At 41.4% G+C, this 12,056-nt stretch overlaps 2 protein-coding genes across 4 annotated transcripts in view; both read left to right on the top strand.

Annotated features, from left to right (window-relative positions):
* The window catches only part of MGAT4D (MGAT4 family member D), a 36,118-nt gene extending 31,264 nt beyond the window's left edge, over positions 1-4,854 (top strand). For both annotated transcript variants that reach the window (XM_082050348.1, XM_082050347.1), the window contains 4 exons: positions 1,769-1,847; positions 1,968-2,046; positions 2,819-2,931; positions 3,495-4,854. In XM_082050348.1, coding sequence (XP_081906474.1) covers positions 1,769-1,847; positions 1,968-2,046; positions 2,819-2,931; positions 3,495-3,521 — 298 coding nt within the window. In that variant the 3' untranslated portion in view covers positions 3,522-4,854. The remainder of the gene's footprint in view (positions 1-1,768; positions 1,848-1,967; positions 2,047-2,818; positions 2,932-3,494) is intronic.
* A 3,667-nt stretch (positions 4,855-8,521) lies between these two features.
* Positions 8,522-12,056, top strand: part of CLGN (calmegin) — a 29,668-nt gene continuing 26,133 nt past the window's right edge. Inside the window, exon 1 of one of the 2 annotated variants that reach the window (XM_082051479.1) lies at positions 8,522-8,697. The gene's annotated coding sequence lies outside the window, so the exon portion shown is untranslated. The remainder of the gene's footprint in view (positions 8,698-12,056) is intronic. The other variant, XM_082051480.1, reaches the window with a different exon arrangement.

The raw sequence follows: 12,056 nt of genomic DNA, 5'->3' as shown, positions 1-12,056 counted from the left end.
TCTCAATGGAAAGGCTGTTTGTGTGATGTCAGCTCAAAGGTCGTGTCCCAGAGTGTCCCAGACCAGACACTTACAGTGTAGGTGAAAACAAAGAGAGAATATCACTGTTGTGAGAAAATAATGAAAAGTGAATGAATAAAGGTGAGAATCAGTTGAAGACTCATAGACTTGAACATAGGTGTTTACAGTAGAGATGTCTACAAAAGGCTTATGTCTGAGCTCCTACTATACATGACAGAGATCTAGTTGATGCAGTCAGTGGAAGCTAGACAGCTGTTCATCTCATTCTCTAGTTGGTAGCTACATTTCACGGACTGGATTGAGTGGATCTCCACTGCCTGAAGTGGGAGCCTGAACACCTGAGTCACAGCCAGACATCGAACTTCAGGTGTTTGGATCTACAGCCAAGTTCCACCTTAAATGTTTCTTCTGTCTCACTCTAAATGATGAAACTGTCTACTCGGTTCTCACATCATTTAACTTGGGCTTCTTGGAAATGAAGATGCATCTGTAGCTTAAGACAGTGTTGTTCAGAAGAACTTACTTTATGAACAATACAAATTGAAGATTGGCACCAAAAGAAGCAGTCCTGCCTGGTTCAGCAAAGTTTCTTCAATCTGTGTCAGATTGGAGGACAGATCTGAGTTAAAACTAACCTAACAAGAAATACAGTTCCAGGAGTGTCTCTGGCACAAATTCCCATAATTACCATATCTCTGTAATGGTTTATTCAGAGAGAAAACTCCTTCCATGTTGTTACACTTCTTCCTAAAACTAGTCATAAAACTGAGAGACTCCCATTTCTGCAAAGATTGTAATTTCTGATTTATTTAAAAAAAAAAAAAAAGTCTGTATTTCCATCTAGCAACCCGCACTAAATGACAGTTGTTCTAAAAAACACCAGTGTTCTGTGATCAATGCTGTTAATTAACTGTTTTATGCTTTGGGAAACTTGGGTAGCCTATATTTTTGCATTTTCCTATTACTGGGAAGCTCTACTGGATGAAGCTAACTTACATATGGTATTGTCTAATGGCTGGTCCCAGCCCCATCCCATTGATAACATGTAAAAAGGTATAGTTAATCCTATAATATTTGGAGGTCTTCTTAGGTCTTGATTGTTTGATTGATACCAGAGGAGGGACGTTGATGCTTTATATTTCCTTAGCTCTTTTTGAATCTAAAAACTGAAGACCTTTAATGCCAGAATTTTAAAATCAAACAGGGATTTTTTTTTTAAATCTCATAGGTGTTTTTGCTTAATGATGATAGTTTGATTCTTGCTTTGACAGTGCTGTTGCTCATTGGCTATAAGGCAGATTATTTAGATCAGTATTGATAAAAAGGGGGATTCTCTTGACATGTAGTATATTGTCTAGTAGAAACAGGGATTTTTGCTGCCATTGAATTCCAGAAGTCTATCTCACCTTGGCCTTAGGATGATAAGAACAGATCAGAGAGCAGATCTGCCTTGGCCATTTAAGCCTGCAAAGTTTACTTATTTGGAACTTGAGCACTGCAAAGGCGGAACACTTGCATTTGTGGTTCCAGAGAAAGATTGTTTAAATGCTGTTCTGTTTAAAATAAAAAGCCTCTAGTATGGTTTGCTCACACATTGGAAAGTTTCAAAGCTTATTTCTGTTCTCTGTAGCCCACAACTAATTAAATACAAGTTATTTGAAACCTTCCTTCAAAACTCAAAATAATGACTTCCACAGAACTTTTAAAAAGTATTAAATACCTGGAAATAATATACCTTTATCATCAGGTACTTCTTCAGAAGTGGAAACATTGAGCACCCTGGTGATAAACTGTTTAACACTACCGTGGAAGTGTTACCGGCTGATGTAAGTCTCTCATTTTCAACTGTAATACACAGTGCTACTTCATTTTAAGTAGGATGTTCAGCATAAAATATCATGCCCTAGAAAATACTTCTGGAGATTGTATTATTTTATTTTTTACAGGAAATTCCAAGAAAAGAACTGATTGACAATGGAAGTAAATTTAACTACTCAGCAACCAAAGATGGATATTTAAAAATAGGTAAATTATTTACTATCACCTAAACTAAAATGCCACTATTTGAACAAGAAATGGACTATTGGGAGATCTGCTTTACTTGCCACTTTTTTCTGTCTCTTCTACCACATAATTGCTCTTTTCTCTCCCTGAACCACTTTCACCTCACCCACACTTCTTGTCTGCTTTAATTTGCATCTCTCTCCCGCCTCCTTGTGGCTGTTTTGCTCTAATTAGAGATACAAACCAAAATGCCATCAACTCACAGTTGCACGTGCAGGTTGACAGGAAATGAATCATACATGGGATGCTTGTTTTTCATTTGTCTGCAGCGATTTTATGCCAGTTTAACAATGTTAATTAAAAAACATTGAACTAATGAGGAAATACATCAGAATTGGTCCATGATTCCTAATATATTTTTTTAAAAATAAGCATGCTTATCAGAAAAGGTCTTTTAGATTCTTTAATGTGACCATGTGGGCTGTAAGTTTCTTGTCAATACTAACATATTTAAATTTATTTTTTAACATTTGTAGCTATAGGTTCTTTATTTTCTTGTATTCTTTTCCAGCTCCTGGTTGCTTTAACTGAAAGAATGAATCCTTATTCTTGTTTATAACTTTATATTTCAGTTGTTATTATTTGACCTTGTCCGAAAGATTTGTTTTTCCCTAATGTTGTATCCCTGTAGTTAGTTTATGATTCATAATTTAGAACTTTTGCGTAAGTTCATGTGGAAGTGTATTTCATTCTAATATATGTTTGTACGGGTCTTGTTTTATTTTTTATTTAGGGGCTTTTGAAAATGGAATTGCAGAAGGCAGTATCAATCAGTCAATAGGAAAAATACAGGCTATTCGTTTATCAGTCAATTCTGATTCTCCTGTATGGGCATTACTTAGTGAGGTAAGCATGTTAATGAAAACATTTTAATTAAAGATTTATTAAATGAGTTTCAGTTCCTCCTACCATATATTATTGATAATAGTTATTTTTTAATTTAATTTTGAATGGGGTTTTGTGTGGATAAACTCACTCAAGAAAAGAATGGTATTAATTGTTCAGAGGAAAAGTTACATTTACTTCCTAGAAAAAGTGCTGGAAATGCTCCAATGGGATGATTCTCCAGTTTTTGCAGTGCTGTAAGAAGAGCCACTGGAATTTGGATCATGGATAAACAAACCAACCAAAGGAGATAGGGACGCTTTTCTAGCTTTTTCAGTCACCAACCTGGATACTAATTATAATATGCAAACATTTTCAGATGAACATGTGATTATTTTATTCTTCAAGTTTCTCCCCAGTGTCTGAGTGTGTGTGAACCCCTAAGCAGAAAACACTCAGCAGAAGTCACTGAAGATAATTACTACAGCCTTAAACGATAGCCATGGGTGGAAGGAGGGAAAAGCTCATGTCTTAGATAATGCTTCAGTAGATTTTAGAAAACAATGTACGTTTTTTTTTTTCAGGTACTTATCAAGACATCTGAAAAGTGAAAAAAATACATTTTTGAAGTGCGGCTTGCTAGATTGTTTGAAAATCCAGCTTACAACAACAAAACACTGGCTGGGTAAAAAGGACAAATCCAAACCCATTTCATTCTTAATAATATGTATTAGGAAAGAGTTGAGATAACTATTAAATCATTATTTATATAAGATTAAAGCTATAAAGAACCTAATTATGTTAGTAATTTCTATAAAATGTTCTTGATTAAGGTGTCATATGTAAAAATCTCACCTTAGTTTGGCAACATTCAATATATATTATTATAAACCATTGAAAAGGCGATACAGGCTGTCTCAGGGACTGAAGCATAAAAATATGGTAAGTTTCACCAGAACTAAAAATATGGACATTTCGAGAAATATAAAGGACACAGTTTTCATCTCCTGTATCACTTCTTTAGGACTTGAAGCACACCTGCACCATCGTTCTCCTGCACGTGCCTTGCATCCTAAAGAGCAGACAGTGAGAAATCAGCTTCACTGTACACTTTTGCAGGGATTTGTATTAAGTGTGTTGAACTGTATTCTTAATGCAAGAGTATTTTTAATTAGAATGAGATGAAATTCATTTTTTTACATTAAAACAGTTCAGAAGGGTATTTTTTTAAAGACCACCTCTAATAATATTTGATAATTTGCAGTATACTTTATATACTGTGGTGCTATATATATATGTGTGTGTAGATATATGTATATGTCTGTATACGTGTGTTTAGATATATGTATGTATGTATTTCTTGGACCAAATATTGCACTAGGTTAAGAGTTTAATGCAGGTTAAGAATTAATGCAGTGTGCTTAGAGATCCACAGAGGGACACCTTTATCCATCAGCACTTAGAGTAAAAGGAAGGGCTGAGTTAAAGTGAGACCAATGGATCGTTTAAAAGCTGTGGCTGAAAGTCCAGCTCAGGACAGAAGGGAAATCCAGTGGCTCCGCATTGAACCACCTGTCATGTGAAGGGCAGAGCCCCTGCTCAGAACCACCCATCAGATCAGCTTTTTCTCTGCTGGTACAGGAGTCCGAATGACATTTAGTCACAAAAACTTGTACTAGGGAGTAAAATACAACTTAGATTGCATTGGGGAATTAAAAATTGAATTCTCTGAAGACATCCTCTCTTAACATGAAGCGCTTTAGCATCTTTGGGAAAAACGAATTGTGGTGAGTTTTTTTGGAGTAGAGTGGTCTCTTCCCAAAAAGGCAAAGCAACGGATAACCTACAGAACACTTCTGTTATTTTTGGTTTTGTTTTCCCCTGCAAAGCTTTAGAAACTTGTATGGCTATGAAACAGATTAAAGTGTAGGTCCTGATGCCTTACTTCAGTTCTTGGCATGTCATAACTTTCAGTACTCCCACTGAAACCACATTGTGTCTCATATATCTGCATCTTCAGGATCTTGTCAAATGCTTCAGAATGGCAAGTTTTTTAAGTGTACTGTAACTCCGTAGTCCAAACTGCGCTCTTGTAAGGCCTGTTCTGCCTGCCATCAAAAGACAAAAGAAGTAGAAATCACAGTAGTGTCACGAAATATTACACGGAGGCACCCCGAGGTTAATTTAAGGGACAACAGAGTCCACAACAACTTTTATTAAACCAGTGAGAAACAGGGTTTTAGCACTCCACAAGTGACTTAAATACAGGTTCGGATATCAGTTGAGGAAATAATTTGAAGGGGCAGCAACTAATACAACAGGCGGTCCACAGTGTGCATGCACGTGGCTGCACCAAAACAATGCCGGAGCCGGCCCTGGGTCCCGGAGAAGCACACAGTTGCCAAACACAGTGCAGGATTATTTTTTTAAAAGAGATACGTGCACTCGTAGTGAGTACGGGAAGTGTACACTCGCGATTCCGCGAGGGTAAATTTATAATACACTCGCAATTGTGCGAGGAAATAATTTACTTACACGCGCTAGTGTGCACGGAATCCTACACGTGCTTATGTGAAAGCACGGGAGGAAAATACACTCGCGATTGTGCGAGGAAATAATTTGAAGTACACATGCAAATGTGCACGGAAAATATATGTGCAAATGTGCACGAAAAGTATGAATATACTCGCAATCCTGCGAGACGTTTTACTTACACACGTGGCGGCGAGGCAAGCGGAGTCTCAGTCCCGGGGAGCGGGGGGGCCCGTGGCTCCCGGCGGCAGTGCCCAAGCTCGTGCTCCGAGGGACCCACGACAATGGGCGGAGTCGCCGACGAGAATCCTGTTTTTTATCTGATCAGACCTGGCTGGAGGCAATCTAGAAGCTTCTCTGCACCCCCCACACTGGCTGTGGGTGCCCCTGAAGCCTTCCAAACATCCCCCACACTGCCTGTGGGTGCCCAGCGGCTCGGCACTCCCTTCTCCTAATGGGCCTGGCTAGTGTGCTCTGGGCCACACAAAAGCAGCTGTTAGCCTCAAGTAGCAGAGAAAGGGGGAGATGTGCCTACTCCTTCCAAACTGGGGGAGAGAGGGAGGTTGCATTCTGCCACAAGTAGAAAGAGTATTTCTTATAGAATGTTTTACTAATTAAGTGTGTGATGTATTAAAAAGTTAAATCTTCTTTTGCCATTGCTTTCCCTGCAACAGAGTCACAAGCTGGGAGCAGTGTCTACATTCAGGCTGCCTTACACTGACTTGTTACGGGGAAGTGTCACTGTATAGGGGGAAATTTCGGGTTGATTATTTATTAGTGAAAACACATAAAATACTAAGATAATAGTTTTTGTTACCAAAACCTCTTATTTTAACAGTGAAATGAGATTATACTCTAACTGTTGAAATGTGATTTCAAAGAAGCTCGTTGGGATACCTGAGATTATATTGCGAAGTGACTAGACTTTTGTAAATTTTTTTTTTTTTTCATTCTGCACTGCCAGCTTTGTGCTTCATTCGCTCTGTTTCTATTTTTATGTATTTTACATAGCCATTTCAATCAGAGAATACACTTTCCATCACTTTGATGTAAACGAGGTTTTGGTTGTTGAAATTGTAGATAATGAATGGTTGCATGTGCACTGTTAAGTAAAATTTTGCTTAGTGCCCATCCTTCCCGGTGCTGTGTGGAGTGCAGGGTTCCCTGCACAGTCCACAGAACCACAGCTCCACTGTGAGACTGGAGGAGTGTCGTGAGAGGATTTTCAATGAAAAGCGATAGCCAAATAGTAAGCGTTACTGCCCTGGGAAATGTCATGGAGTGTAAGGGAAGTACACTTAAATACTTCTGCCTGTGAATAGCAATAACCACCACTGGCAATTGAAATATCTGGGTTTGTTTGTAACAGGCTCTGTAAGGCAAGGAGTGGTTGCAGAAGGCGTGTGGCTTCCTTCCCACCCTGCCTGTCTATGGTTTTCCATTTATTTAATAATCCTGTGCACATAACCCGCAGGCACCTCCGCACGCCACGGTTTGGAGGCCAGCTGAAAGGTGGTGAAGAGGGAAAGCTTCAGTTCAGGTAGAGGATGCAGGGGATGAGGAGCACCCTCCAGCCTCACAGGTCACTGGTGGTTGCAGTGTAGGTGTTGCGAGTGTAACTTACAGAACAAAGGCAGTAAGCATAAGGCAGAAAACAACTATGAAAGTAGTTTCAGGTTCTGTACCAGGTCACCAAGCAATTTTACTTCGGTACTTTCATGTGGTTTAAAACATAGTCTTGAGAATATTGACTACCTCAGGCTCATTGTACGTGTACGTAATGAGGTTAAATGCCTGTGCGGGAAGAAAGCACATTTTTCAAGCTAATTCAATATTAATGATAGTTTATTCAACCCATCTTGATTTTCACTGGAGCATAGTTATTCATTTATCTGTATGATGTGTCTCCATTCTTGTCTTAAATACTCTGCAGGATCTTTGAAATGGGAATGCTAACGTTTGTCTCTAATACAAAAGGCAGTTACGAACTTGGCTTTACTGTTTTTTAAAATGTTTTATTTTCCTTAATTAACTGGGCCCGTAATCTCAGTGTTACTATGACTTTTTGCACAGCTTAATACAAGTACACATCTACTGAGTTAGTAAGTGGTAATGGGTGCTAAATGTACACTGAGTCTAAACTCTTAACAGAAATATCAATTAAAATTAATTAGGAGCTATTTAATCCAAAGTTGAAGAGGTATTTGCTTATTGAACTGAAAATCTTCTCTCTCCTATGTTTGAGTAAGTGTGAAGGCAATAGTGTCCCATACACAGATCCCAATTTTCCCCAACATTTACTTTTTCTATTACTCAGAAGTTGCCCATTTGTCAGTTGTATTACTGGTCACACAAACTGTCTTCTCTGAGACCGTTTTGGGTTGTGAGGTGTGTTTTTTTGTTATTTGCGTAAACATTAAGATTCCAGGTACATCTCTCATAGATGCCTTACAATGAACGGCTAAGAATATTAACAATTAACTCAGCAGTAAGCAGAAATGTTAAATTCTGCAGTCCCTTCGCATCCAGTGCTACCCTCTGCATCTCCCTTCAGAGCAGCCTGTTCGTGATCCCTCGAGGAATCGCTTTTGTCTCGGGCCCCTCCTGCGCGTTTCATGTATCAGTGCCACCGGTAATGTTTTAAAAGCTCATAAATTGGACACACATAAAGAATTAATACAATTTGGCCCGAGCCAGAAAGCTCCTGGGGGTGGTAACGTCCTGCATTCAGCAGGCCCGGGTGAGGCTTTTGAGAGAATCCGTCAGAATGCCTGTAACGGCTGCTCTGGTTGGTGATCCCTGCAGTGCATGCTGGGCAGGCCAAGGGGCAGCCGCTGCCGGGCGGGCGCGGACTCGAATGGCGTCGCCGCTGCGAAGCCGAGGGGCAGCTTGGGAAGGGGCTGCCGGGCGATTGGCTCGGGCACCACGTGCGGGGAGGCAGGCAGCCGCGGACTGAGCCGCGATTGGCGGGCGCGGCACGGAGGGGCGCCTTCGATTGGCGGGGCTACCTGTCCGCTCCCTCCCGCACGTACTCCGAGGCGGCTCGGTGAGGTCGCGGTGTGTGTGCGGATTGGGCAGAGCCGCGCCTGCTGCGCTTTGATTGGCTCGGGCGCAGGGGCGCGAGCGGCAGCACCTGCTCCTCGGCGCCCGCATCCCCGGGAGCGCAGGAGGATATGCTGCGCATGCGCGGCCGGTGATGCTCTGGGAAGAGCGGCCGGGTTCTGCCAGCGGGGCGCGGAGCGGATTTCACCGCCGGTAAATCCTGTCGCTGCGGGCGGGGGGTCTGCCGGGCCTGCCGCTGCGCCCGCTTCTCACCCCTACCCCCCAGCGCGGGGGCTGGCCGTCGGCGCGGAGCGGCTGCTGTCCGTGCCGCGGTGTTTGATAACTAGGGCAGGGGGAGAGTGGCGGCCGCCTGGCCCCGCGGTGGCTGTGGGAGGGTGGGTGGCGGCTCGGCCGGCGCTGCGTGTGTGGCGTGGGGGAGGCGGTCAGCGGCTCCCCAGCTCGCTCCTCCGCTCGCGCGGGGCTTCCTCGCGCGCCGGCCGTTACCGGCCGTTAGGCTGTGGCGGCCCCGGTTCTCCCGGCCGGCGGCGGGGGCCCTGTGGGTGAGCTGTGGGTTTTGGGGCCCGGCCCCGCACACGAGGAGAGCCGCCTCAGGAGGAGCGCGGGGTCGGTGCTGCGGCGGTCGCGCACCTTTCGCGGTTTTCCTTATAAAATGCGGGTTCGTTTTGGGCACTGCCCGAGCAGCGAGTGGCCGCTCGACTGACGCTCTTTTAACTGGCAAATAACGCCTTCATGGAGGTTGTACTTCAGCTAACTGTAGCTATAAAACAGCTTGAAAAGGCTACAGTGTTGTTTTTAGCGCTTGGGCAAAAGATAGGCAAGTACAATTTTCAGGCAAAATAAAGGAAAAATAAAAAGTTGTATAAGGGCTCCTGGGTTCTTTTCACAGAACAGTTTCAGCTGGATGCTGTCTTGGTTCAGATTGATGTCATTGCAGCTGTATGGGGGAGCAATAAGGCAGCACATGGTTATGGATGGAAGAAGGAATAGAGGGGAAACCATTGCCCTGGGTGGAGCTGGTATTTGGCCTTAGGAAGGGCCCATGTGCTGGTACTGGATGCAGGAGCTTTAGACATCTGAGTGTGCAAGGCTGTTAATGGCAGTCTTACTCCCTCTCTGCTTGAGACTGGACAATTTCATGAAAAAGGCATGACCCTCTTAGAAGTCCAAGGGAAAGAGTAATAATAATAATCTGAAAGGTCCAGACCTCAATTTAGTTCTGTTTGAGATGGCCTAACAATGCTAATAATCTAATGGCATGTGCAGAATACACAAAAAGACCATGGTGCAGAGGTCTGAAGATTGACATACTTGCTCTGCACAACCGTCTGTAGAAATGAAATCATTCAGGTGGGAAGGGACCCCAGGAGGTCTCAACTCCAACCTGCTGCTCACAGGAGGGTCAGATCTGAGGGCAGTTCAGTTCACTCAAAGCTTTGGCCAGGCAGTCTTGGAAAACCCTGAGGACTAAGACTAGGCAGTCTATATCACGGCTTGCCTGCCCTCGTGGCAGGGAGAGAAAGTGTAATATCCAGTCAGAATATTATTTCAATTTCTGTCTGTTGTCTTTCTTAAATAATAATATTTGTCTCAGAAACAGTGGCTTGTTACTTTAGTTGCAGTATTGTGTTAATGTTGCAGCACTGTTGCTGGTCCCAAGAGCTTGCTGTACAATAGTACTGCTGGCTCAAATGTCTCTTTGGATTTGTAGATGTGCTGTTACCCATGTTCCTATGGTAAAGAGTAACCAAGTTGTGCAAAAAAAAAAGTTTCAAATTACAGGTCTGAAGTTCATAGAATCTAGTTATACATATAGATGGATTTGTCAATATGTTTATCTATAGAAAGCTGAATATAAGCTGATGATCCCAAAAGGAATAATTTGGAATCCTGTTTTGGAGGTATAATTATTACTGGATAAATTTCTATGACTCAGCTTCTATGATTACAGCTTTTCAGACTGAAGAACGGCTGTGCAGTTCTCTCATGGGTCATACTATAGCTATATCACATTCCTAATTTAAACTACTGTCCAAATATATGGTTTTACAACTACTTATTTGCTCTAGCTTACTAAAAGATTATTTGGAAGTCACTGGTCTTTGGTATTTAGGGTAAGACTGCTAGCAGTTGTGTTTGGTGTTTGTGTGAGTCTGCTATAGACTCTGATAACTTGCTTTGTTCTGCTGAGGAACTTTTAACAGTGGGAATCCTCCTAGCTTGTTTTTATGCTCACCTTGGGGAAAGAATAAGAATTTTTTTTTTTTTTTTTATAGATCTTCATGTGTTAATTAGGAAGGTTCATTAGGTTTTAAAGATAATTAAATGTGTAGTGTGTAGGTGTATTTTGAGACCAGAAACTCTTCGGCTTAGTTGTAAGGTTTATTTTACATTTTAAGACTGTAGTGCTCTTGGAGTTCACAAAAGTAAAAGATGTGATGGTCTTGTTTGAAACCATCTTTGCCTAGCAATTGAGAATTGTAATTGTTCTTCATAATATAGTTCAGTGTTTCTGGGACTATTTTAAATTGAGATTGGTCAAAAGAGTATGCCTTCTCTTCTTGAAGGGAAAAGTAAGAGTTGTAATTGAAGATTAAATTAAATTAGGAATAACCAAGGCTAGGATCCAGGAATAGAGATAAGACTCAGCATGAATGAAGAAAAAAGCTTAACATGTTGAAAGCATCAGGGGTTTTAAAAGGAAACTCTTTGGAGTTTCTACTAGTCTGATTGCTTGGATGCCCCTAATTGTGTATGGAACAAAAGTGGATGTGGCTAATTACAGTAAACTATAGCTATGTAAGTGGAAGGCATTTTGTATTGTACACAAAATACATCTGAAATCTATTGACAAAGATGTGTCTCTTCATCTGCTGTAGGAGGAGGAGACCACCTGCATTACAAACTTGCTAGAGTCAGGTTGGCAAACTTTATGCTGAAAAAGCAACTCTAATACTTGATTAATATATGCCACTTGAGCTAAGGTGTCACATAAGATATTGATGTGAAATTCTTCAACTATTTGTCTTAATGTGATGATTAAGAACAAGAAAATGGGTGTGATAAAACCAAGTGTGATAGCCTCCAGACGAAGGTGTTCCAAAGCACACCGTAAGATTGAATGTTCATGTATGATAAACTGAATGACTTTGCATGTTCAAGACAGAATTATTTTAAGTTCTAGAACTGGCCAAGGAGGTCCATGAATGAACACTATCTGTAGTTTTTAACTATTAAAAAAATATATATAGAGAAAAAAAATAGCAAAAAATTGCAGATAACTTTTGAGATGTATCACTGCATTAATAACTGAAAAAAGAGGAAACCGTAGACTTGGCATCCTTAAGCAAAATACATGGCAGGGTGAAAAGTCCCACAAAAAATGATATGGATTGTGTATAATAGTGGGTGAGAGAAAAAGAATCGTAACATAATGTAGTTTTGTGTGAAGTAGGTGTTTGTCTCAAGAAGAGAGGCTTTTGATGATTTCCTACTTGGCATAGTACAAGTGTGTGAAACACTGCTTTATGGTACTTCTGGGTTTTGGCTCTAAA

The sequence above is a fragment of the Streptopelia decaocto genome (assembly GCF_964273445.1).
Source record: "Streptopelia decaocto genome assembly, chromosome: 4".
In the NCBI taxonomy this organism is placed as follows: Eukaryota; Metazoa; Chordata; class Aves; order Columbiformes; family Columbidae; genus Streptopelia; species Streptopelia decaocto.
Note: the sequence above shows the minus strand (reverse complement) of the source record. Positions and strands in the feature narration are given on the sequence as shown.